This window comes from Hypomesus nipponensis, chromosome 14, assembly GCF_054491055.1.
Source record: "Hypomesus nipponensis isolate SF chromosome 14, ASM5449105v1, whole genome shotgun sequence".
NCBI lineage: Eukaryota > Metazoa > Chordata > Actinopteri > Osmeriformes > Osmeridae > Hypomesus > Hypomesus nipponensis.
The window spans coordinates 58,723-81,827 of record NC_140374.1 but is presented as its reverse complement, the minus strand read 5'-3'; the positions used below and the strand labels follow the sequence as shown (position 1 = coordinate 81,827).

The 23,105-nt window shown below is 44.6% G+C and overlaps 1 protein-coding gene across 2 annotated transcripts; it reads left to right on the top strand.

Moving 5' to 3' along the window:
* The first annotated feature begins 1,334 nt into the window (after positions 1-1,334).
* znrf1 (zinc and ring finger 1) lies at positions 1,335-22,489 on the top strand. 2 transcript variants are annotated; one of them, XM_084672971.1, is made up of 6 exons: positions 1,335-2,391; positions 3,850-3,996; positions 10,610-10,705; positions 16,967-17,072; positions 18,835-18,922; positions 19,075-22,489. In XM_084672971.1, exons 1-5 carry the CDS (start codon positions 2,007-2,009, stop codon positions 18,890-18,892), a joined length of 792 nt encoding a protein of 263 aa, XP_084529097.1. In that variant the 5' UTR covers positions 1,335-2,006; the 3' UTR covers positions 18,893-18,922; positions 19,075-22,489. The 2 variants fall into 2 exon arrangements, with proteins under 2 accessions (XP_084529097.1, XP_084529098.1); XM_084672972.1 differs by lacking the exon at positions 3,850-3,996 and having other exon boundaries at positions 1,345-2,391.
* Positions 22,490-23,105: the final 616 nt, after the last annotated feature.

The window sequence follows — 23,105 nt, the reverse complement described above, 5'->3', positions numbered from 1 at the left end:
GTAAGCCCACATCTGTTACATATGCTTTTCATGTGCCTTGTGTAGCTTACCCTATGTATAAACTTATGCCTTGTGTATCCTACCCTATGTATATAACATATGCCTTGTGTAGCCTACCCTATGCATGTAGCATATGCCTTGTGTAGCCTACCCTATGTAACATATGCCTTGAGTAGCCTACCCTATGCATGTAACATATGCCTTGTGTAGCCTACCTTATGTATGTAACTTATGCCTTGTGTAGCCTACCCTATGTATGTAACATATGCCTTGTGTAGCCTTACCTTATGTATGTAACATATGCCTTGTGTAGCCTATTCTATGCATGTAGCATATGCCTTGTGTAGCCTACCCTATGTATGTAACATAGGCCTTGTGTAGCTTACCCTATGCATGTAACATATGCCTTGTGTAGCTTACCCTATGCATGTAACATATGCCTTGTGTAGCCTACCCTATGCATGTAACATTTGCCTTGTGCCAAGGCTGTAGCCAAGCAGTCAACATTGTGAGGGACGAAATCTGCTAGGAAGTCTGAGGGTCCCCCCCGAAAACGTTTTACATTTAGTTTTGAATATGATTACACTTTTTTTTTATGATAATTTCGGACAGCATGCCTGGTTGCCTATCGTAGTGTAGCACATTAATATTTTATTTATATTTTTATATCAATATATTGGGGGGGACATTTTTACCAGATTTGAATATTGGGGGGGATATATATTATGATTACGGCTCTGCCTTGTGTAGCCTGCCTACCCTATACATGTAATAATCAACTTCTCTATTTATTACATGTCTTACTTCATTGTCTCAGAACTTTTAGCTGTGTTTATTCTGACTGTTAGTAGGCTACATTGATCTCTTGACATCCTTTTGTATCATATTTTGGCCCGTGCAGCTCGTCCCATGCCTCCACGCTCCACGTTCTTAGAAACACTTAAAGGAAAAGTATTGGAACAACAGACAGACTGGGTGACGTCAGAGACATGAGTGTGCCAATTATTTCATTTAGGGGATTTCAGTAATCCAATGTCTGACAAGAGCTCTTAATCTGAATAATTCAGCATATGGCGAGAAATCTGACAGCCTGGGCAGCTAACATGTTCAAGTTTGTCATGGCAACCATAGCCCATAATGAGACCATCTGTAGCACACGGGCCTTGTCGCTCTCACGCGCCTGAGTTCGCACACGCAGACACTCGCCGAATGTCTGGATGGGATTTTAGAACCTATTGCTCGAGATTAAGAATTGGCCTGTATACACACTGTATTTCACCACACCGTGTCTCTTCATTGTTAATCCGAGTTTGCGCACTAAACGCACCCAATGTCTGGCGGCACAGAGAGACAAGCGAGCGTGATGAGTGTACGTGAGAGCGGCAAACACTGACCCGAATCTCCGGGAGCTTGAGGAACGAATTAACGTACACGTTCACGTCGATAGACAGATAGACTGTCTAGCCGACAGACAGCAACAGTTGTCATGGCTTCGATCAGCTGAGCCAGTCTTCCAGACAAATACTAACATGATCGGTTAAGGTTTATACTAACTGTGCTGTTGCGGAGTAGCGCGCCTCATCGAATCTGTTGTTGCGCTTCCTGCTTGTCATCAACGTTATTGTGATTTGGGGCAGATTGTCCTGTCAGCCTTTTAGTGGAGAAAACGTGTTGCGTTTTACTCGTCATCTCGTGGAATTATTTATCTGTATTTGTCTTTCATCATCACCACCAATCTTATTTTGTCTGGTATTTTTCTCTCGCTTAAGGAGAATCAAGACATTGGGTCGCTCATGTTTCGGCGAGGAGGAGGCTGGGCTGTTGCGTCTGCTGGGCACAGCAGCTGTGGTCAGACTTGACAACCCCGGGATTACAGCTGCCGTGTTGACGCGGGGAAGGGGCGAGAAGACCGCTGCAACCAGGCGTGTCGGGGTGATTCCAGTGACGCTCGGAGCTCTCTGCGGAGCCCCCTTTCAGCCACCCCACCCACATCTAGGGTGCTTTGGATGGGGGGCAAGCAGAGTACGGCAGGGCGGCCGCGGGGTGGATTTCCCGGTGTCTCAACGGATGACAGTGCAGTGCCGCCCTCGGCCCATTTCGGGCACTACCGACCGAGCGGAACCATGGGTTTCCGCAGCCGCTCAGTGAGCTCTGTGGCTGGTATTGGAATAGAACACAGTCCCGCGGTGCCCTTTGGATTTTACACACCCAGAGGAACGGCCTCGGACAGAGCCGGAGGGGGGTCTGGCACGAATGCTGCTCACGGTAACGGTTATCAGGAAACGGTCGGCGGACATCACACGGACGGTATGCTCTATCTAGGATCCCGGGGGTCGTTGGCAGATACCTTGCCCCTACATATTGCCCCGCGGTGGTTTAGCGGCCACAGTGGTAAGTGTCAACACACGGATCACCTGCACGTATCTGTAACCCCTTCATAACAAGGCTAACTGTGAGTAGGCTACATTACATCAATGCAGATGTCATTAAGCTCTGCCAGCCATGCATACACTTTGTGTGTGTGTGTCAGAAGTAAATCAGAGAAGTGGATTAGGAGAAATTATGATAAATATGCATAATTATATAATTCCTTTGTGTCTGAGTGCTGTTATCTATGATAGAGGTGGGATTCCTGGGTGCAGGGGAATGGGGTAAAGCATAAGCTAAAATGATCGTTTTTGTAGTGTTTGTTTTCTGCTTGGAGTGTGTTTGTATATATGTACACTGCCTTGGCTCATCATGTCAGGGGGGAATGGGGGGGGGGGGGGGGGGTAATATGGGGGGAGGGGCAGAAAAACAGTTGTGTCACCATATTTGTCATTTTCTGACTGTGATGGTACTTCCTCCTTACCTTATACAAACAATAAATAATTAATTTGATCACAAAATGAAATCAGAGAAGTGCAGTGTACTTCCATCGACTGTTAGTTTAAGGCAGCCCTGGAACTGTTGTGAGAAGTGACACCAATACGTTGTGCTGAGTCAGGTAGCGTCTGATTAGAGAGAGAGATACAGGAGGGGAAGGACTCATGGATATCATCCGCTTAAATCAATCCACAATATGTCTGTGGCTGGGCCTGTCAGTCCCTGACGACACTGCAGCTGTCTCCAAGGGCTCGTTATCAAAGCCCAGACTGGCGGTCTCACAGGAGAACTAAGACTCAGATGTCAACATGCTCATCGTTACTGCCTAGCTACTCTGATGATGCTGCCAGAGGGAGCAGAAAGCATCTTAGGGGATGGGGGTGTGTGATGGTTAGGGGATGGGGGGGGGTGGAGAGTTGGGGGGTGAGTCAATGATTGGGGGGTGAGGAGTTCAAGGGGTAAAAGGGTAAGCGGGGTATTGCGGAAGGAGTGAGAAGGGGTGGGAGGTTAAGGCAGTCAGGGGTAAGGGGTGAGGGAGGTTAAGGCAGTCAGGGGTGAGGGGATCCAAGAGTGAGGACCCGGCATGTTCTGTTGCTGTGCTGTCTCTCTCTCTCTCTCTCTCTCTCTCTCTCTCTCTCTCTCTCTCTCTCTCTCTCTCTCTCTCTCTCTCTCTCTCTCTCTCGTCTATCTCTCTCTCTTTCTCTCTCTCGTCTATCTCTCTATCACAAAGGGATAAAACAAAGGGAGGACACAAATTCCCCTCTTCATTGTGTCTGTTTGTGTGTGTGTCTCTGTGAAATATGGATAAGGTATGTTTAGAATGTAGGATCCTGAATGATCCTAACCTAGTAGTGTTACTGTGATTACTTGGAATTGAGAGTACTGTTAAAAAGGTAATTCTACAGGAACTCAAGTCATTATACTAGTATTATACGTGAGCCATAAGATTATAAATGGGGTTTATCTGTGTTTGTGTGGCACCAGGGCCATCTGAACAGGATACCCTGTTGGATGCAGTACTGAGACACATACAGAAGCAACATGAAAATCAGCAAGCAGACGGGCAGACAGACAGACAGATGCAGGCAGTAATTCCAGCATTATCACGATGTACATATGCATATGTGACGGGTATGTAACAGCTGTTGCCACACTCCGTCACGACAAGGCTCGTTCGCCACTCACTGGGCTCGAACGTACGACCTCCGACCTGCCAAGCGTGACCACTACCAACGACGCCAAAGAAAAACTAGCTATTTGTTGACATGGGTGACCTGGTACATACCTGAGGAGTGAGTTTCACAGGTTTACACCCGTTACATTACCCCTCTGAAATTCACTTAGCTGACGCTAACCTTGTGAATCCGGGTCACGGCACCAATGTGACAGGTATATATATCTGAGGAGTGAGTTTCACAGGTTCACACCTGTTACATTACATTTATTCATTTAGCAGATGCTTCATGATTTAGAGACAGCTTTACAAAGTGCATAGGTCACTGATAATAACAAGATAGCTCCAAAAACATTGACATGAACAACATGAACCACACATTGTAAACAACCAAAATAAGTGCCAAAGAGAAGAACCATAAGAGCATGTAGTTAAACAAGTTGCAATTCAACAACCTGAATTGCTATAGGTGCAAGTGTACCTGTAGAAAAGCAAGCAACAGTAAAAAAAAATATTTCACAGCGAGTACAACAATTTCTATCAGTTCCCACTAACCAACAAGAGCCAGAAGTCTCTAAACAAGAGTCATTGTGATCCTTGAGGAAACTAACATTTGGTCCAGCAAACCATTCCCAAGTACCGTTGTACTCCCGGAACAGGTGCGCTTGAGCCAGGTTGTGTGTTCAAGCCCAGTGAGTGGTGAACGAGCCATTCACTCCGGCGGTTAGCTAACGCTAACCTTGTGAATCTGGGTCACGGCACCAATGTGAGGGGTATGTAACAGCTGTAGCCACGCTCCGTCACGACAAGGCTTGTTCGCCACTCACTGGGCTCGAACACACAACCTCCAACTTGCCAAGCGTGACCACTACCAACTACGTCAAAGAAAAGCTAGCTATTCGTTGACGTGGGTGTCCTGTTACATACCTGAGGAGTGAGTTTCACAAGTTCACACCAGTTACACATAAACTGTATATAATATCCAATAATGCTTTTATCATTATACATGTCACAGAGTCTGGTGATGTTACCACCATCCTTGGTGCTGCAACAGCATTAGTGTTTTATTAATATAGAATGTATTCAATATTCCTGACTGAAAGGATCTGGTAGGAAACATCCTCAGGACGTAGCTCAGCAACAACAACACTATTCATAGCAATCCTAACCCAACAGCTACAGAACTCGACACAACTACTCTACGAGCAGCTGGTCAACACTGACAAATCTAAGAGTCGTTTTACTACAAAACTGAGCTTACCCAGGAAGCCCCTGGACCAACTGTTCACTGTCTCTCAAAAGCCAACTAGATGGAAATGTAATTTCATGCAGTCATGAAAGGTCAGGTGTTTAGCCAATTATGAAAAACACTTAGTCAACCAGACCCACACCCAGACCCAGATCAGACTAGACTAGACTAGATCCAGACCAGACCAGACTACATCCAGACCAGATCAGACTACTGCCAGACCCGACCAAATGCAGACCAGACCAGACCATATGCAGACCAGACCAGACTATACCAGACTAGATGCAGAACAGACCAGACTAGATCCAGACCAGACTCGATGCAGAACAGATCAGATCCAGAACAGACCAGATCCAGACCAGATCCAGACCAGATCCAGACCGACCACTAGAGCAGGTCTCCTGTCTTTGGTGACGCAGCATTTCTTGTAGGAGGATTAGAGGGAGGAATGATGAAGATAAACAAGCCCAGTGTCTGCAGCCTCTATGCCATTCCCTGCAACAGCAGAGTGTGTGGTGTGTTTACTGTGTTAGGCCAGATCATGAGGATCTCTCCGTTGATTAGTGTTGTCATAGACACTGATATGAAGTCTGTCAGCAAAGAAAACTGTAAATAAAAACATATTTCATAGTTTGAACACTGTGACTTTGCATGTGAAAAGGGCTATAGAAACTAAATTTGTTTTGATTTGAGTTTAGTAGTTTTTACCAACCCTTCTAAATGTAATTAGAATATACATTCTCTCTCCCTCTCTGCATCTCTCCCACTCGTATGTCTACATGTCTGTCACATACACACAGATACAGATGTATTTTACATTTCTGCATTTCTACATACCTACAGTACACTTGTGTTGTGTCTGTGTTCCATGGCAAGTTTGTAGAACATCTTTTTTCAACTGTCTATCTGCAAGTTTCTAGAATATAGGTCACCATCGTGATTTATTTCTGTTTTCTCTTTATCTTGCTCTTACACTCTCTCAATCTCTGTCTCGTTTTTATTAGCTCCATGATACATCACACTGCACCAGAGGCTCACGTGCACACACATGCCTGTGCACATATGCATGCACACTAACACATGCAGGCACAAACACACTGTACACAGGGAAACAAACACAAATACACACACCACACTGTTCAGAGGGAAACAAACACAAATACACACACCACACTGTACACAGGGAAACAAACACAAATACACACACCACACTGTTCAGAGGGAAACAAACACAAATACACACACCACACTGTTCAGAGGGAAACAAACACAAATACACACACCACACTGTTCAGAGGGAAACAAACACAAATACACACACCACACTGTACACAGGGAAACAAACACAAATACACACACCACACTGTTCAGAGGGAAACAAACACAAATACACACACCACACTGTTCAGAGGGAAAGTGCGACACCAGGGGTTGTCTGAGGCAGGTCTTCAGTTGCTGTGACAACCGCATAGCTGCCTGCCGTGGCTGGTTTTAGTATGCTGGATCCTTTACCCCCCCCCCCCCCCCACAATGTCCTGACACTCACTTCCTTCGCACACATATGTACACACACATACACACTCACATGACATACACACACGTACATTGAAAAAAGTTTAATACTGTACAATGCACATTCTTTTTCTCTCACACACACACACCTTCTCACTGACTCGTTTTAGACACAGACAGGCATAAGCCTGTGTGTGTTCAGTCAAACACACACACAGGCAGACAGGCAGGCTGACAGACCAATAAATAGACATAGAGACAGAGAGCCAAACCAACAGATGGACAAGCAGGCAGTCAGACAGACAGACCAGCAGACAGTCAGACAGACCAGCAGACAGACCAGCAGACAGTCAGACAGACAAGCAGGCAGGTAGACAGGCATATCAAAAGACAGTGCATGTCGCTAGCCAATTAGAAGTCAGGGCCTTAGCACCAGCAAAGCCAGTGGTGACCGTTGCCATGGGAACTTAATCCCTGTCATCATACAGAGTTCTAAAGATAAACTTCAGCAGGGTTAGTGTGTGTGTGAGGGTATCAGGACTAGGTGTGTGTGGGTTGGGGTCAGGGCTAGGTGTGTGTGTGTGTGAGGGTATCAGGACTAGGTGTGTGTCTGTGAGGGTATCAGGACTAGGTGTGTGTGGGTTGGGGTTAGGGCTAGGTGTGTGTGGGTTGGGGTCAGGGCTAGGTGTGTGTGGGTTGGGGTTAGGGCTAGGTGTGTGTGGGTTGGGGTCAGGGCTAGGTGTGTGTGGGTTGGGGTCAGGGCTAGGTGTGTGTGGGTTGGGGTTAGGGCTAGGTGTGTGTGGAAGTTAGGGTGTCCTCTATCTGTTGGCAGATCAAAAATGTTGGGGTTGATTGTGCTTCTAGCAAAACAGCCTCTCTTTATTGTTCTCTTTCTCCCAGTTCCTCTCTTTGACTGCTTCTATGTTTTTCTTTATTTCTCTCTCACCTATTTTCCCCGTCTCTCCCAATTTTCCCTCCCTCTTTTTGTACTTTCCAGCCCCTTCTAACCTCTTGTATTTAAGGTCATATTACCTCCAGCAATCAGGGCTAAACTAACCAAACTAAACAATACGTCTCTCTCAGTCTCTCAGTCTCTCTTTCTTCCCTTCTATTCTTCTTCACCACCTCAATTCCTTCCCTCTCTGTCTTTCTCTCTTTTTCTTACTGTCTCCCTCTCACCCTTTTCTCTCTGTCTCCCCTTCTCTTATATACCTCCTCATGTCCTCTCTCTATCTCTCCCTCTGTCTCAGTTAGCTGTTTCCATGGAAACTACTGCTCTTTCTGGTAAGGTAAAAAGTTGTCAGGAGTTGGCAGTGATGCAATCAAATGGCAGGTACCATATTTGGGCATGGTGGTCATGATACTTCCACACAGGACAGGATCTTCCTAGACACGGTGGGTCCACCATGATGAAGCACTGATCACTCAGTCAGCAGGATGACTCAGTAGATCATTAATGATGTGTGTAAAGGCTGAGATTTTGTCCTGTTGTCCTTGTTGTTGTCAAAAGGTACGTAGATATGTGAACTGAAAGCAGGGACACTTCTACAGAGAGCTGATAATCTGATTTCTGATTGGAACTTTCTACTTTTCTCCATGTTTCTCTTTCTCAATTTCACAAGATATACTTTGTCTTTATGCTTATCTCTGTGTCTCTTTCTGTTTCTCTGATTTTGTCTGTCCAGTGTCTATCGCTCCTCCTCCTCATTCCTTTTTCGTTTCCTCACCTCCTCTTTCAGTTCACCCCCTACAGCTTCCTGATGTGTCTCTGTGTTATTTGTCTCGTGTACTGTGCCTCTCAACTCCTTCATCATTCTGGGTTGTTTATCTTTGTTATCTTTACCCCTGCTAACCCCTAACCCTAACCCTACTCCTGCCTCTCTCTACTCCCATTCCCTGCTGTGACTTCAGTCCACTATTCCTCTTCATAACCCCACCCCTCTCTCCCCCTCTCATCCCAGATAAATGCCTTCAATATCTCTCTAGCGCCCCTATGAAGACCCTCACCCCCTCTACCTCCCTCCAACCCCCTTATAAACCCTGTTTACTTTCTCTCTCAGCCTGTTGATCTCTGTTTCTGTCTGTTCTCACTCTGTCAATTTCTGTCTCTTTCTTTCTAACTGACTCTGTTTCTGTGGCAAAGGACTAAGACTTGACTGAGTGTCACAGTGACACAGTGTACAGGATGATATTGTCAGGCTGTGCTTTAATCAAGCATAAGCAGAAAATCACAGACAAGATGCTTGTGGTGCATTTGTTACATATCTGTTAATTATTTTTTAATCCACACACACGCGCACAGACGAACGCACGCACGCGCACACACACACACACAGTACCAAGCCTCTTTAGCTCTCCTGGTATGTCTGATCACTCCTTCCATTTATGTCTCCTTTTGTCCCCACGGAGCATCTGGAAATAGCGGCCTTGGGAAAACTGGGGCAGCAAGGGGTCTAGTCTACCCACTACATTCACTCTACCTAGTTCATAGAGTCTGGTGGAGAGATGGTCTGGTGGAGAGATGGTCTGGTGGTAGTGTTGTCACAAAAACCGATACTCCGGTACCAAATCAATACTCAAACCCAAAAAATGGTACAATATCAGAATTTCTGAAGTTACGGTGGTACCGAGTAGCAGGTCTACCCGGTGCCCATGAAGAGAACCGGGTCTACCCAGTTCCCATGCAGTCGGATGCTGACAAGCACAGTGTTGTCAAAAAATCTCACCAGAAGTCACTCGTGACTCTCTGAGAAGTCGCTAAAAGTCGCTAGATTTGTCACTAGATTAGATTTGTTGTCACAAGGGAAGGCGAAAAGTCAGAAAATCTAGCAACAAAGTTGTTAAATTGGCAACACTGGACAAGCATATAATGCTGCAGGGGCTCCACTAAAAGTTGACAACAAGAAAAGAGTCACATATGGAAATACTTGTGTGATGCAGATGACAATGAGAACATTGTTGATCCCCAGAAACCAATTTGAAACTGCAAATGCAATACCTAATACTGGGGAATACGAAAGGAGAGGGAAAAACAAGTTTAACACCTTTTTACAGAGGCTTTTAGATGACATCGTTTTCAGAAATTTGTGTTTTCGAGTTTGGGATGTATATGAAGCATGTTGAATCCACTCTTTCTACTTCTTAAAGTCAAGATTTATATTTATATTTGAACTCTAAAATGATCTCTCAGTCATCTGCTGAGTTTGCTTAATGTCTACATCCAGTCCACACACATTTTTTGCCTTTAGGCCTACATGCATTGTAATTGTATTCATGTTATGGTGTAGTCATAAGTAGGCTTGGATATTGTAGGTGACTGTTACTGTCAACAAATGAGAGTTGTTCAGTATTTTTTTTCTTATTGCTTTGGTTTCGAAAATGGTATTGAGTACTGAAATTGTGGTACCATGACAAAACTATCTGATGGTCTATCTGACTATCTGAGATGGTCTGGTAGAGAGGTGGTTTGGTGGAGAGATGGTCTGGTGACTGGAGAGTTCATTGTAAGTAGTAGTAGCTGCTATATTGGGATGCTTAGGTATTCTTCAGTGGTTAGAACATTTGACTACTGATCCAAATGTTGCAGCTTTAAATTCCCCTATGAACATCGCTTTGGATAAAAGTGTCTGCTAAAGAAACACCTTTGTTATTATTACTGGTTCAAACAGAGAGCCATAACACTCTGGGGTCCGACTCAGACAAATACCACTGTACACACTGATTTGTTTTGCATGATAGTCCAAAGGGGACTACATTGGTAATCTCAGATCAGGATTGATTATGTCTGTCTGATTGATCCTTTTTACCAGGGTTCCAGTGCCCTGTATGCTCCAAGTCTGTGGCATCCAATGAAATGGAGGTCCACTTCATCATGTGTCTCAGCAAGCCCCGCCTCTCCTACAACGGTAAGACTCACTCTTCTTGTCCTTTCTTTGACAAGACTTAGGCCGAATCCCAATTCTCTGTCCTACCCCTTACCCCTAGACCTTAGTTTTGCAGGTTCACGTGAGAGTAAGAGCTGTCCCAATACTCGTTTTTGATCGAGGGGTAGGGCTAAGGGGTAGGGGTGCATACACCTTAAAACAAAGTGTTTTGAGGAGCTTACTTCAAACCAAGGGGTATGTGAATACTGCCCAACCGGCAACAATGGCGTCCAGATCATCCAGAGTCCCCTAAATGTAATATTTTTGTTTTAAGTAACTGATTAAAAAATTATGACAGTCTTGTTTTGTGCTTTACACAGTCCTGTACATATATATTTGCAACCATGTTCTTAATTGAATTTTTTTTTTAAATTGTTAGTTTGCTACGCTAACGTTACATTGCTGATTGGCACAACAGTCCCGCATTTCTCTGACTAGCCTTGAATGGACTCCATGCATGTCTACAGTTTTAACTAAACTCCATTAGCAGCGAATTACGTTTGACATCAGTGCATAACACTACTTGATTTGGAGACATCGATAAACGTAACCGTAACCAAGTTGTGTCTCATTTCATAGGGGTACGTTTTCACCCCTAGCCCTTACCCCTCAGTTTTGAGGGACAAGGGCTAGGGGTAAACTAAGGGTAGGGGTAAGACAGAGTATTGGGATTCGGCCTTAACCTTGAGAGACAGATGGATTAGCGAGATCACAACTATGCAAGAATCCATCTTGCCAAGCTTCACGTTACCACAATGGTTCGGACCAATCACTCCTATGAGGCTGGCAGCTAAAGGCATGGTTGAAGTTAACCGTGATCGACAGTGATAAAGAGATGGTTCATCCAATCACCAGCCAAGTAGGGTTTAGGGTTAACTGCCTGCCTTTTTCCAAAGTTTTCAAGGACAACTTTCCATATGGTTATGTGTAACAACCATCTGGTGAATCATGTTGGATAAGTCTAGCATTAATAATTGTAATAATTGTTATGCATTTCACACTACAAACTTAGTGAATTTGATCAGAAATGGAAATCCTTTACGTAGACCAACTAAAAGTTCTGACAGATTTTATTGCACTGGTCACAATAGTGCTCTTAACATACTGTATGTCTTTGTAATCGCATGAAATGAAAATCTCTGTTCATGGTTTATGATAGTGTGTGCTCATATGCGTGTTGTATGTCAAATACAATTCTAACAATACTTATTCAACTACCATAAAATGGCATACTACAGTTAACTGGGCCCTCCCATTCCCTCTGCCCAGATCTGAGGTATTATAGTCTGTCTACTTTGTTGCCAAGGGGCCTCCAGGTGAATGTCACCTGGGACGGCTGAGATAGCTGTTTTCTGCCTTTAGCAATAGGTTTGATTGACTACCTGCTTTAGTGACAGTTGTTTGTGTCTGGGTTAGGCATGCACCGAATCCAGGATTCGGTTTTGGACAAATATTGGGCTTTTTGACGGGGTTCGGATTCGCCCGAGACTTAGAATTTGTTTTCACCGAATCCGAACCCTACGCTTGCACTACGCGCCTAACGCTGGTCGACATAATGACGTTGTCGTTGACGGGAAGGTTTTTATGTAGGTGGACCATTCAATGCAGTAGGCAGAGAGAAAGTGAAAATGGAACTCATGAGCAGAAAAAGTCTTGTTTGGCAATACTTTCAGTCAAAAGAAGGTCATTCAAGTCGAGCTACATGTTCAATTTGCAATGCCGATTTGTCTTGTGGTGGCAAGGACCCTAAACAATACACAACATATCCGCTGTTAAAACATTTGTGTAAACATCCGAAAGAAATTCCAGAAATCTAAAAGGCTAATATTTTGGATATTGATTGGATCTTGAGATAGGGTAAACATAGACATTTATAGATAGGTATTTGTCAAAATAGTTTTTCCCACTTGTCTTCCTGGCATAACGTTGCCTATTCTTTTTTTTTTTTTTCTTTTTTTTTACAGTAAAAAATAAATAAACTGCTGTGGACGTTGTTTTCTTTATTCATGTGTTTACTGTGTTAATGGACTGAGGATGGGAGTAGGAATTTGGTATTCGAGTTTCGGATTCGGTTGAATCTTAACCAGTGGATTTGGTATTCGGCCGAACCCCAAAAATCTGTATTCGGAGCATCCTTAGTCTGGGTGACCTCAGGTAACCCCCCCTTCCTAAAGGTGATCCCAGGTCACCATCCCCCTTTCCTGAAGGAGATTTCCCCCATAAGGTGACTCAAAATCTCTTCTCTGCCTTCATTCAAGTGACTGAAAGAAAATACATTAATTAGACACTCATTAGGTTAGATATGATGCCATGGACATGTCTGGCAGAGAGGAAAACTAACGGCAAAAAACTAGGAACAGATAGAGGAACAGTAGAGAGAGACTTAGAAGAAATAATGGAATACAGAGTGATGGAGCAATGGCTGATAAAGAGTAAGATAGATGTCCCCTCCTGACTTCTCTGTCTCCCCTGGGTTCCAAGTACATTACTCTCTAATTCTTTCCATCCCTCTCTCTCTCCATCTTTCTCTCTCTCTCTCTGTCTCTCTCCCCCTTTATCTCTCTCCATTGCTCTCTCCCCATTCCTGCCTCCCTCTCTCACAGGGAGAGCTGCGGCTTATCTTATTTCCCAGAATGCTCTGGGGTCTATTGTCAATCAGCTTTGCCCACCGACTGTCACACATCAGCAGATCTGGAGTACACACACAGGCACACACGTAAACACACAGAGGGATGCATAACCTAGACACACACGCAAACAGAGATACACACACACATGCAGACACGTGCCCACACAGACTCAAACACACATTGCTGGTGTGTTGTAATAAGTCTGTCTGTGTATTTTATTGATGTGGGGGGATGTGGTGGTGAGTCTGGATACGTTGAGGTGAACCAGAAACACTACGATGCAGAACACACCAGAAACACTAAGATGCAGAACACAGCAGAAACACTAAGATGCAGAACACACCAGAAACACTAAGATGCAGAACACACCAGAAACACTAAGATGCAGAACACACCAGAAACACTAAGATGCAGAACACAACACCAGGTTGTTCCCTGCTGGTTTCCATGGTGACCATGTGGAATCAAGGAAGGAGGCTATGGCAGTATGCCTGCCATCCCATCCTGAGCAGCATAGATCTATATAATCAGAAACACAAGGTCATCACTTCCCATCCCCTCCCTCACCCTGCTGAGACTAACCAACCTTAACTAACCCTAACCCTAACTAACCCTATCCCTGGGACATCTACCTAGGTAGAGTGAACCTCAATCAAACCTTCTGCAGGATTAGTCTGTTTGCTTTCAAACTTTGTTCTGTAAACATACTTTTACAATGGACTTACATAGCAGACTCTCATCTCAGGTCAGATGTTTCCCTGCTGCTGTCTCTGTCCTGCAAGCTGCAGCAGCAGACACCACCTCTCTCTCTCTCTCTCTCTCTCTCTCTCTCTCTCTCTCTCTCTCTCTCTCTCTCTCTCTCTCTCTCTCTCTCTCTCTCTCACTGTTTATCTCTGTCTCTTTCTCTGTCTTGCTGTGTTGGGGGAGAAAGGGGCCTTGTGCACAGTTAATGGGGAGAGGACTTAAGGACTTAAGTTGTAACCAGGGGGTCTTTTTTGCTTAGAGAAGATTTCTTTTGTCTGTAAATTGCTGATTTGAGTTTTTTGTTTCAATATGAGTAAATATGATCAAAAATTGTTGTTGTGATGTAACTAGTGGCTAGTTAGCAGTTTTGACTGCACAATACATACATTATTTATATATTGTATATATATATATTTATTTATATATATATATATATATATATATATATATATATATATATATATATATATATATATACTCAAAGTCTCCTTCTGTCCTTCTGTTTCTGTCTCTCCCCCTGTCTTTCTTCCTCTTTCTTGGTCAGGTCTATATTTAACCACATTTATTAAAATATCATCATGCAAAGTCAGTGGTCAGCTCCCATGGACTGGATATGACTACGATATCCCCCCACCACACACACACACACTTTCCCACTTCAATTCACTACAATTGACTTCACTCACTCTCAAACTCTGTCATATTCACACTGACACACTTACTCCCTCATTCGTACACACATACACACACAGGGCCCTATCTTGCACCCAGCGCAATTGACTTAGTCAACGACGCAAGTGTCATTCCTAATTTGCACTCGACGCAAAGCCGACTTTTCCCTCCACAGCCGCACGTCGAAATGACTTTGCGCTCCCGTGGGCGGTTCAGCGAAAAAGGAGGCGTGTTCCGACGCAAACGTTCCCTGGTGCTATTTTGCAGTTTCCGAAAAACAATTCCGCCACTGACCAGGAAAAACGTGGTTTAAAGTCAATGGCGTAATATTCAGATGCTATTTTAAGGGCGTAAGCTTGGTCCGTGCACACTGCTGGCGGGGCCAGGGTCTTCTTTCTGCGAAGCTAAGTTACTTTTTGATTGTTTTGATTTATGGCGTGTTACATTTCTTCAATGATTATAAAAAGATTTTCATAAGAAATGTCTATGTATGTGAACTTCATTTGTAACAACGGTGGCAATTTCCTCCCATGACTGTTTAACCGAAGCTAATTTGGTTAGGTTTCTTCTCCCATGCCCATCAGAATCAGAATTCGGTTTATTCGCCATGAAGCTTATGTTACACAAATACGCGATTTGCTGTGGTAGGAAGGTGCAAACAATAAACATATGCTGGTATAAATTAAGTACATTACTTAAACTAATTCTAAGAACTAAACAATTTTAAAATATAACAATTACAAAATATATATATACATGTAAAAATAAGAATAATAATTTGAATGAGTAGCATGAGTGGGCAATTTAGTGCAATGAGAAAACTGCTCTGCCTTTCTCATACAATGTCACTTCTCTATATTTTACGGCCCTGACGACAACGTCGATCTCCTCGGCTGTGAACCGCTGGCGTGCGCCTGGCAAATCCGCCGTTATAATAGCAATTCGCTATGGAACAAGCGCTGCTCTTAAAGGGAATATGAGATGATGCTCTGATTGGTTTATTGCACGTTACGCCCAAACCACACCCATTAGTAATGTAGCTACTTCAGACCAACCCTTTTTAGATTTGCACCAGGCGCAAAGTCATTTATCCCGCCGGCAAAATAACAACCAAGCTGAAGTCACGCCCACAAAGTTACTTGCGCTTTGCGTTTTGATACTTGCGTTTCAGATCGTCAAAATAGGGGGGACAGACTAACTGACACATTCACACACACTATCACAGACTGAGACACACACACATACACTTAACACATGTAACTCACCTATGTGTGTGTATATGCAATATTGTATATAGTAATTCAGGAGGAGGGGAGGAGAGAGAATGAGAGGGCGTGAGAGAGAACAGTAAAATGGAGAGAAAGGCAGAGGAGGGAGAAATACAGACGAACTGAGAAGAATAGAGAGGACAGAATGTTGTTCAGATTGGAGAAGACAAGACAGCAACAGATGAAGTTAGACACAAGACATCAGGCTTTGACTATAAATTAGCTTAGCTCGCTACAAACTACAACCTCCCCTCTTTATCCACAACGCCCCCTCTCTACACATCACCCTTGTCTTTACCCCAACTCCAATCTTAACCAACACTCATGTCAATACATAACTACACAACTTCCTGTACTAACCTTAACCTCCATGCTGACAAACACCCCATACCAACCCTAACCCTTCCCAGACCAACCCTAACCCTTTCCAGACCAGCACTAACCTCTATGCTAACCCCAGAACCTCATACCACCTCCAACACTTCCTATATGTCTATGCTAACCCTAACCTTTACACAGCACTACCCTATAAACACAAACCCCCATAATCAGATGCAGAAGGGATTTTATTCGCCATGAATGTTTGCACAAACAAGGAATTTACTTTGGCAGGGAGGTGCATACATTAAACATATAGGAATATTATTATTACAACATGTTATTCTCTTTATAGAAATAAATAAAAAAGAAAACTTGACTTAAAGATAAGAAGATGACTTAAAAAGATGACTTAACTTATTTAGGTGCCCACTTCTCAAGGCTGTTGGGATTGTTTGTGGTTCCAGACCCTCAGATGGGAGCTGGGAGAAGGTCAGGGGTCAACTTGTGCTGATACAACACAGACACTGATGCAGGGCTGTGGTCTGTGGAGTAAAAAGTGCACTGCTGATCATTGCTGTGATGTTGTTCTTTCTTGTTGTGTGTGACAGATGATGTGCTGTCCAGAGATGCAGGTGAGTGTGTAATCTGCCTAGAGGATCTGCAGCAGGGAGACACCATAGCCAGACTGCCGTGCCTCTGCATTTACCACAAAAGGTGAACACACTCACACATACGTGTAAGCATGCGCACACAGACTCACACACACATGCTTCACACACAAAGAGACTCATACACACAGACTCACACACGTATACCGTATGAAACATAAATCATGCACTAACGTGCTTTCTATACTAACATGTGTAACGGGTGTGAATCTGTGAAACTCACTCCTCAGGTATGTAACAGGCCACCCGCGTCATCTAATAGCTAGCTTTTCTTTGGCGTAGTTGGTAGTGGTCACGCTTGGCAAGTCGGAGGTTGTGTGTTCGAGTCCAGTGAGTGGGAAACGAGCCTTGTCGTGACGGAGCATGGCTACAGCTGTTACATACCCGTCACACATGAATCCACAGGGACCTGTTAGCATGCTCTCCATAGGGACCTGTTAGTATGCTCTCCATAGAGACCTGTTAGTATGCTCTCCATAGAGACCTGTTAGTATGCTCTCCATAGAGACCTGTTAGTATGCTCTCCATAGAGACCTGTTAGCATGCTCTCCATATGGACCTATTAGTATGCTCTCCACAGGGACCTGTTAGCATGCTCTCCATAGGGACCTGTTAGTATGCTCTCCACAACGACCTGTTAGTATGCTCTCCACAACGACCTGTTAGCATGCTCTCCATAGGGACCTGTTAGTATGCTCTCCACAACGACCTGTTAGTATGCTCTCCACAGGGACCTGTTAGTATGCTCTCCATAGGGACCTGTTAGTATGCTCTCCATAGGGACCTGTTAGTATGCTCTCCATAGGGACCTGTTAGTATGCTCTCCACAGGGACCTGTTAGTATGCTCTCCACAACGACCTGTTAGTATGCTCTCCATAGGGACCTGTTAGTATGCTCTCCATAGGGACCTGTTAGTATGCTCTCCATATGGACCTGTTAGTATGCTCTCCACAGGGACCTGTTAGTATGCTCTCCATAGGGACCTATTAGTATGCTCTCCACAACGACCTGTTAGTATGCTCTCCATAGGGACCTGTTAGTATGCTCTCCATAGGGACCTGTTAGTATGCTCTCCACAGGGACCTGTTAGTATGCTCTCCACAGGGACCTGTTAGTATGCTCTCCATAGGGACCTATTAGTATGCTCTCCACAACGACCTGTTAGTATGCTCTCCACAACGACCTGTTAGCATGCTCTCCATAGGGACCTATTAGTATGCTCTCCATAGGGACCTATTAGTATGCTCTCCACAACGACCTGTTAGTATGCTCTCCACAGGGACCTGTTAGTATGCTCTCCACAGGGACCTGTTAGCATGCTCTCCATATGGACCTATTAGTATGCTCTCCACAGGGACCTGTTAGCATGCTCTCCATAGAGACCTGTTAGCATGCTCTCCATAGAGACCTGTTAGCATGCTCTCCATAGAGACCTGTTAGCATGCTCTCCATAGGGACCTGTTAGTATGCTCTCCACAACGACCTGTTAGTATGCTCTCCATAGGGACCTGTTAGTATGCTCTCCATAGGGACCTGTTAGTATGCTCTCCACAGAGACCTGTCAGTATGCTCTCCATAGGGACCTGTTAGTATGCTCTCCATAGGGACCTGTTAGCATGCTCTCCACAACGACCTGTTAGCATGCTCTCCATAGAGACCTGTTAGTATGCTCTCCATAGGGACCTGTTAGCATGCTCTCCACAGGGACCTGCTTGCATACTATCTATTGTGACCTACTAGCAAAGTGTCTTTAGGAAAAATCAGTACAGGATGTGCATTAACAGTGAATGAACCCTGTCTTCCACAGCTGTATAGATTCCTGGTTTGAGATAAACCGTTCCTGCCCTGAACACCCCTCTGACTGAACAGTGTGCTTACTATAACAACTGCTTGAGGTACGAGACACTCACACTTTCTCACATACACAGTACACATATCCCAGACACACTACACATATCCCACACACACATTTCACACAGACTCACACATATTTTCTTCATGTGTTTAAATATGTTTATTCAGTATCCGTCCCTATCTTCCCCCACAGGGCGTGGTCCTGATGGGGCTATCTGGACATCACAAAAAAAAACAAATAAATCAGTCTATAATTCCATCAAAAAGACATGTTTATCATATTGATCAATATATATCGACGGCTCTCATAAAACAGAACCAAGAGTTACTATGAAGCTTATATTGTCACTTACAGCCACCTGCATTACAGACCCTCCCCCCACCACTCCTCCCTCCCAGCACTACTGATAACTACCCCACCACCACCAGCAAGGCCAGCCTCTGCCCAGGGCTGGGGGCCTCTATCTTCCCAAATGGAGGCCAGTTGCGCACATATTATAGGACCACTCTGGAACTGTGGGCCACTGGACTCCATCTTGGATCTGGCACAGTGCCCAACTGTTCTTTGGGCCCTAGACAGGAGAGAAGTATGAAGAGAAAAGGAAGATCTGGATTGAGAGGTGTGCCTGTGTCTGGTCTTCACTGGAACTCAGAGGACCTGGCATCCCCAACATGGGTCCCCCCAGACAGCATCCCCAGACAGCTTATGCCTGGTTGCCCGGGCCTGCGCTACTGTTGGTGTCAGTGTTCAGTCTGTATCCAGGCGTCGGAGTGGTTGGTGGCAGGGTTGTACCTTGTGCTTCTGTGTGTGTGCGTGTGTTGAGGCCATTACAATGTCAGTCAGATTAAATTTACGTGTGTGTGTACTTGGACATGTGTATGGGGGGGACTGTGTCCATGTGCTAGGTTAACAGTGTGTCAGTCACATGTGTATGTGAGGTTGAGGTGATTAGTTTAGTGTGTTATCACCTGACCTACCAATGCACTTGTCAGAGCATGGGGCAGTACAAGTCTGCATCCTGAGAAGGGACATGAAGACACACCACACTAACCTAACTAACCCTAACACACCACACTCTGTTGTTAAGACAGCATTGTTGCCATGCCATCTGGTCTGGTCTGATTTCATCTAGTCTACTTTTATCTAGCCTGATCTAGTCTGGTCTCATCTAGTCTGGTCTAATCTAATCTGGTCTCATCTAGTCTGGTCTAATCTAATCTGGTCTCATCAGTCTGGTCTAGTCTGTTCTGGTCTCATCTAACCGTGGTCTAGTCTGGTCTAGTCGGGCCTCATCTAACCATGGTCTAGTCTGGCCTCATCTAACTATGGTCTAGTCTGGTCTAGTCTGGCTTTATCTAACCATGGTCTAGTCTGGTCTAGTCTGGCCTCATCTAACCATGGTCTAGTCTGGCCTCATCTAACCATGGTCTAGTCTGGTCTAGTCTGGCTTTATCTAACCATGGTCTAGTCTGGTCTAGTCTGGCCTCATCTAACCATGGTCTAGTCTGGCCTCATCTAACCATGGTCTAGTCTGGCCTTATCTAACCATGGTCTAGTCTGGCCTCATCTAACCATGGTCTAGTCTGGCCTCATCTAACCATGGTCTAGTCTGGTCTAGTCTGGCCTCATCTAACCATGGTCTAGTCTGACCTTATCTAACCATGGTCTAGTCTGGTCTAGTCTGGCCTCATCTAACCATGGTCTAGTCTGGCCTCATCTAACCATGGTCTAGTCTGGTCTAGTCTGGCCTCATCTAACCATGGTCTAGTCTGGCCTCATCTAACCATGGTCTAGTCTGGTCTAGTCTGGCCTCATCTAACCATGGTCTAGTCTGACCTTATCTAACCATGGTCTAGTCTGGTCTAGTCTGGCCTCATCTAACCATGGTCTAGTCTGGCCTCATCTAACCATGGTCTAGTCTGGCCTCATATAGTCTAGTCTGGTCTAGTCTGCTCTAGTCTGGTCTAGTCTGGCCTCATCTAACCATGGTGTAGTCTGGTCTAGTCTGGCCTCATCTAACCATGGTCTAGTCTGGCCTCATCTAATCATGGTCTAGTCTGGTCTCATATAGTCTAGTCTGGTCTAGTCTTCTCTTGTCTGGTCTAGTATGGCCTCATCTAACCATGGTCTAGTCTGGTCTCATATAGTCTAGTCTGGTCTGGTCCACAATACATAAATCTGGGCCACATAACAAGCTATTTTAAAACATAAAGGACAATGAAAAGATTACGCAGCACACATTATACTACTGACATCTGCATAGTTTCATAATTGCTGCTTCTGAGGAGCACAAAGTTAAAGACAGTACCTACGTCAGTTTCTTGGAACATATTTCCTCCAATATTTGGCTACCAAAACAAACATGGTTGCCATACAGCTCACAACTGTTTGTCCATTATCCATGTGATAGCTTGCAGATCTCATGTTTTACAGACATTCAGGAGTCCACACAAGCTACTAGCTAGTTTCTGTGAGGTGAGCATTGTGCACGTTTTTCACTCATCCTGTGTCGCAGAACTAGCAAAGAACCAGCAAAATTGTTGCCACAAAGACTTGAAAGTCATTGGCCTTCTGCAGACAAATACAAAAACAGGAAGATCTTAGACAACAAGAGAAAAGAGAGAAGTTAGACATCAAATGGTTGGATGGTGTTTTTTCCTCCATTTATACCTTATGAGGGAGTAGAGGTCCTGGCCTGAGGCTCTCTCCAGAGGCCCACTGAGGGTTAGGGTCACTAACTGACCATAGCAACCCGATTGTTTCCACCCTTCCCTTCTCAATTCTACACAGGACAAGATGACACGCCATAACCTGAAGAGAACCAACTGATCTGACCAGATAGCACCAGTAGAAGGGAGGAGTGGAGGTGGGATGTAAGAGAATGACTCTTGGAGACCCAGATGAGAGTTTCCCTCAGATCATTCAGCGGCTTGTGTAGGCCACTATAGTGCCTGAGAATTGACCTGCCAAAGCAACAAAGGTTAAAAGGAGAGGGTATAGCTTGTTGGTTAAATAATTTGACTGTCCAGGAGGTTGCAGGTTCAAATCCCCCCTGTACTGTATATCTCTTTGGATAAAAGCATCTTTTATCAAATATATTATTATAAAATAAGTACATTAGTAAATCATTTGAAGAAAACTTGAACATTTATACGTTTTCTGAGACCTAGTTTTGTTGTGATGATCAGTCAGGCCAAGCAGCCTGCCAGGCTGTTACATACAGGGGTGCACTTCATTTAGGTCAACCCGTAAAACTGCACCAATGGAACCAACCTGTAGTGTAAACTCAGACAAAATTCAACCACACCTTCAGTACTCTATTCAGGTGTATTTAATTTAAGCCCCCCTCCTATCCTTTCTCTAAAAGCCTCCCCCACACCCATCCACCCCCAAGGGCAGTGCTCTACTCCTATCTTTTGTTTTCTTTCATTTGACTTTGTATTTGTTTTTCAGAGGATGTGAATGGCTGCCTGGGTTTTGAGGCACCAGATTACTGTCAACTGGATGTGCAGTACAATATATCTATCGATATATATCTATTGATATATATCTATTATATATCTATCGATATATACTGACAATTAAAAAAAAGTCTAAATAAAATTTCTCCCGTCTCATTTCCAGTTTCAGTTTGAGCTGTATCACTACTGTGATGAGTGTCCTGTAACTGCTGGACATATTTACCAACTTTGCTGTATTGTTTAATCCCGTAAATAACCTTTAGCCTTCACTGTCCCTCTTTTCGTTACAGGAAGTTACAGTAAATACAGTTTGACTGTCTCGTCAGGCTAAGCCTACTTGTATCTTCAGCTCACCTGGATACCTTAACGTTTACAAGTGCAGTCTAACAGTATAACTGTTATTATTAACTCTATTAGCTGTTCCAGAGGAGCTTTATGTTACTGTTCCTGGTAATCTGCCTGACCCACGGTAAGCCCTGCCTGCAGCACCCTACAGCTCCTCGCTACACACTACACACTAACCCTCCCAGCACCCTACAGCTCCTCGCTACACACTACACACTAACCCTCCCAGCACCCTACAGCTCCTCACTACACACTAACCCTCCCAGCACCCTACAGCTCCTCACTACACACTAACCCTCCCAGCACCCTACAGCTCCTCACTACACACTAACCCTCCCGGCACCCTACAGCTCCTCACTACACACTAACCCTCCCAGCACCCTACAGCTCCTCACTACACACTAACCCTCCCAGCAC

Excerpts from the sequence above, each read along its gene's own strand:
- znrf1 (XM_084672971.1), top strand. The coding sequence starts at position 2,007 with ATGGGGGGCAAGCAGAGTACGGCAGGGCGGCCGCGGGGTGGATTTCCC. Across the intron at positions 2,392-3,849 it reads GTGGTTTAGCGGCCACAGTG|GGCCATCTGAACAGGATACC; the intron begins GTAAGTGTCAAC and ends GTGTGGCACCAG. Across the intron at positions 3,997-10,609 it reads TACATATGCATATGTGACGG|GGTTCCAGTGCCCTGTATGC; the intron begins GTATGTAACAGC and ends CCTTTTTACCAG.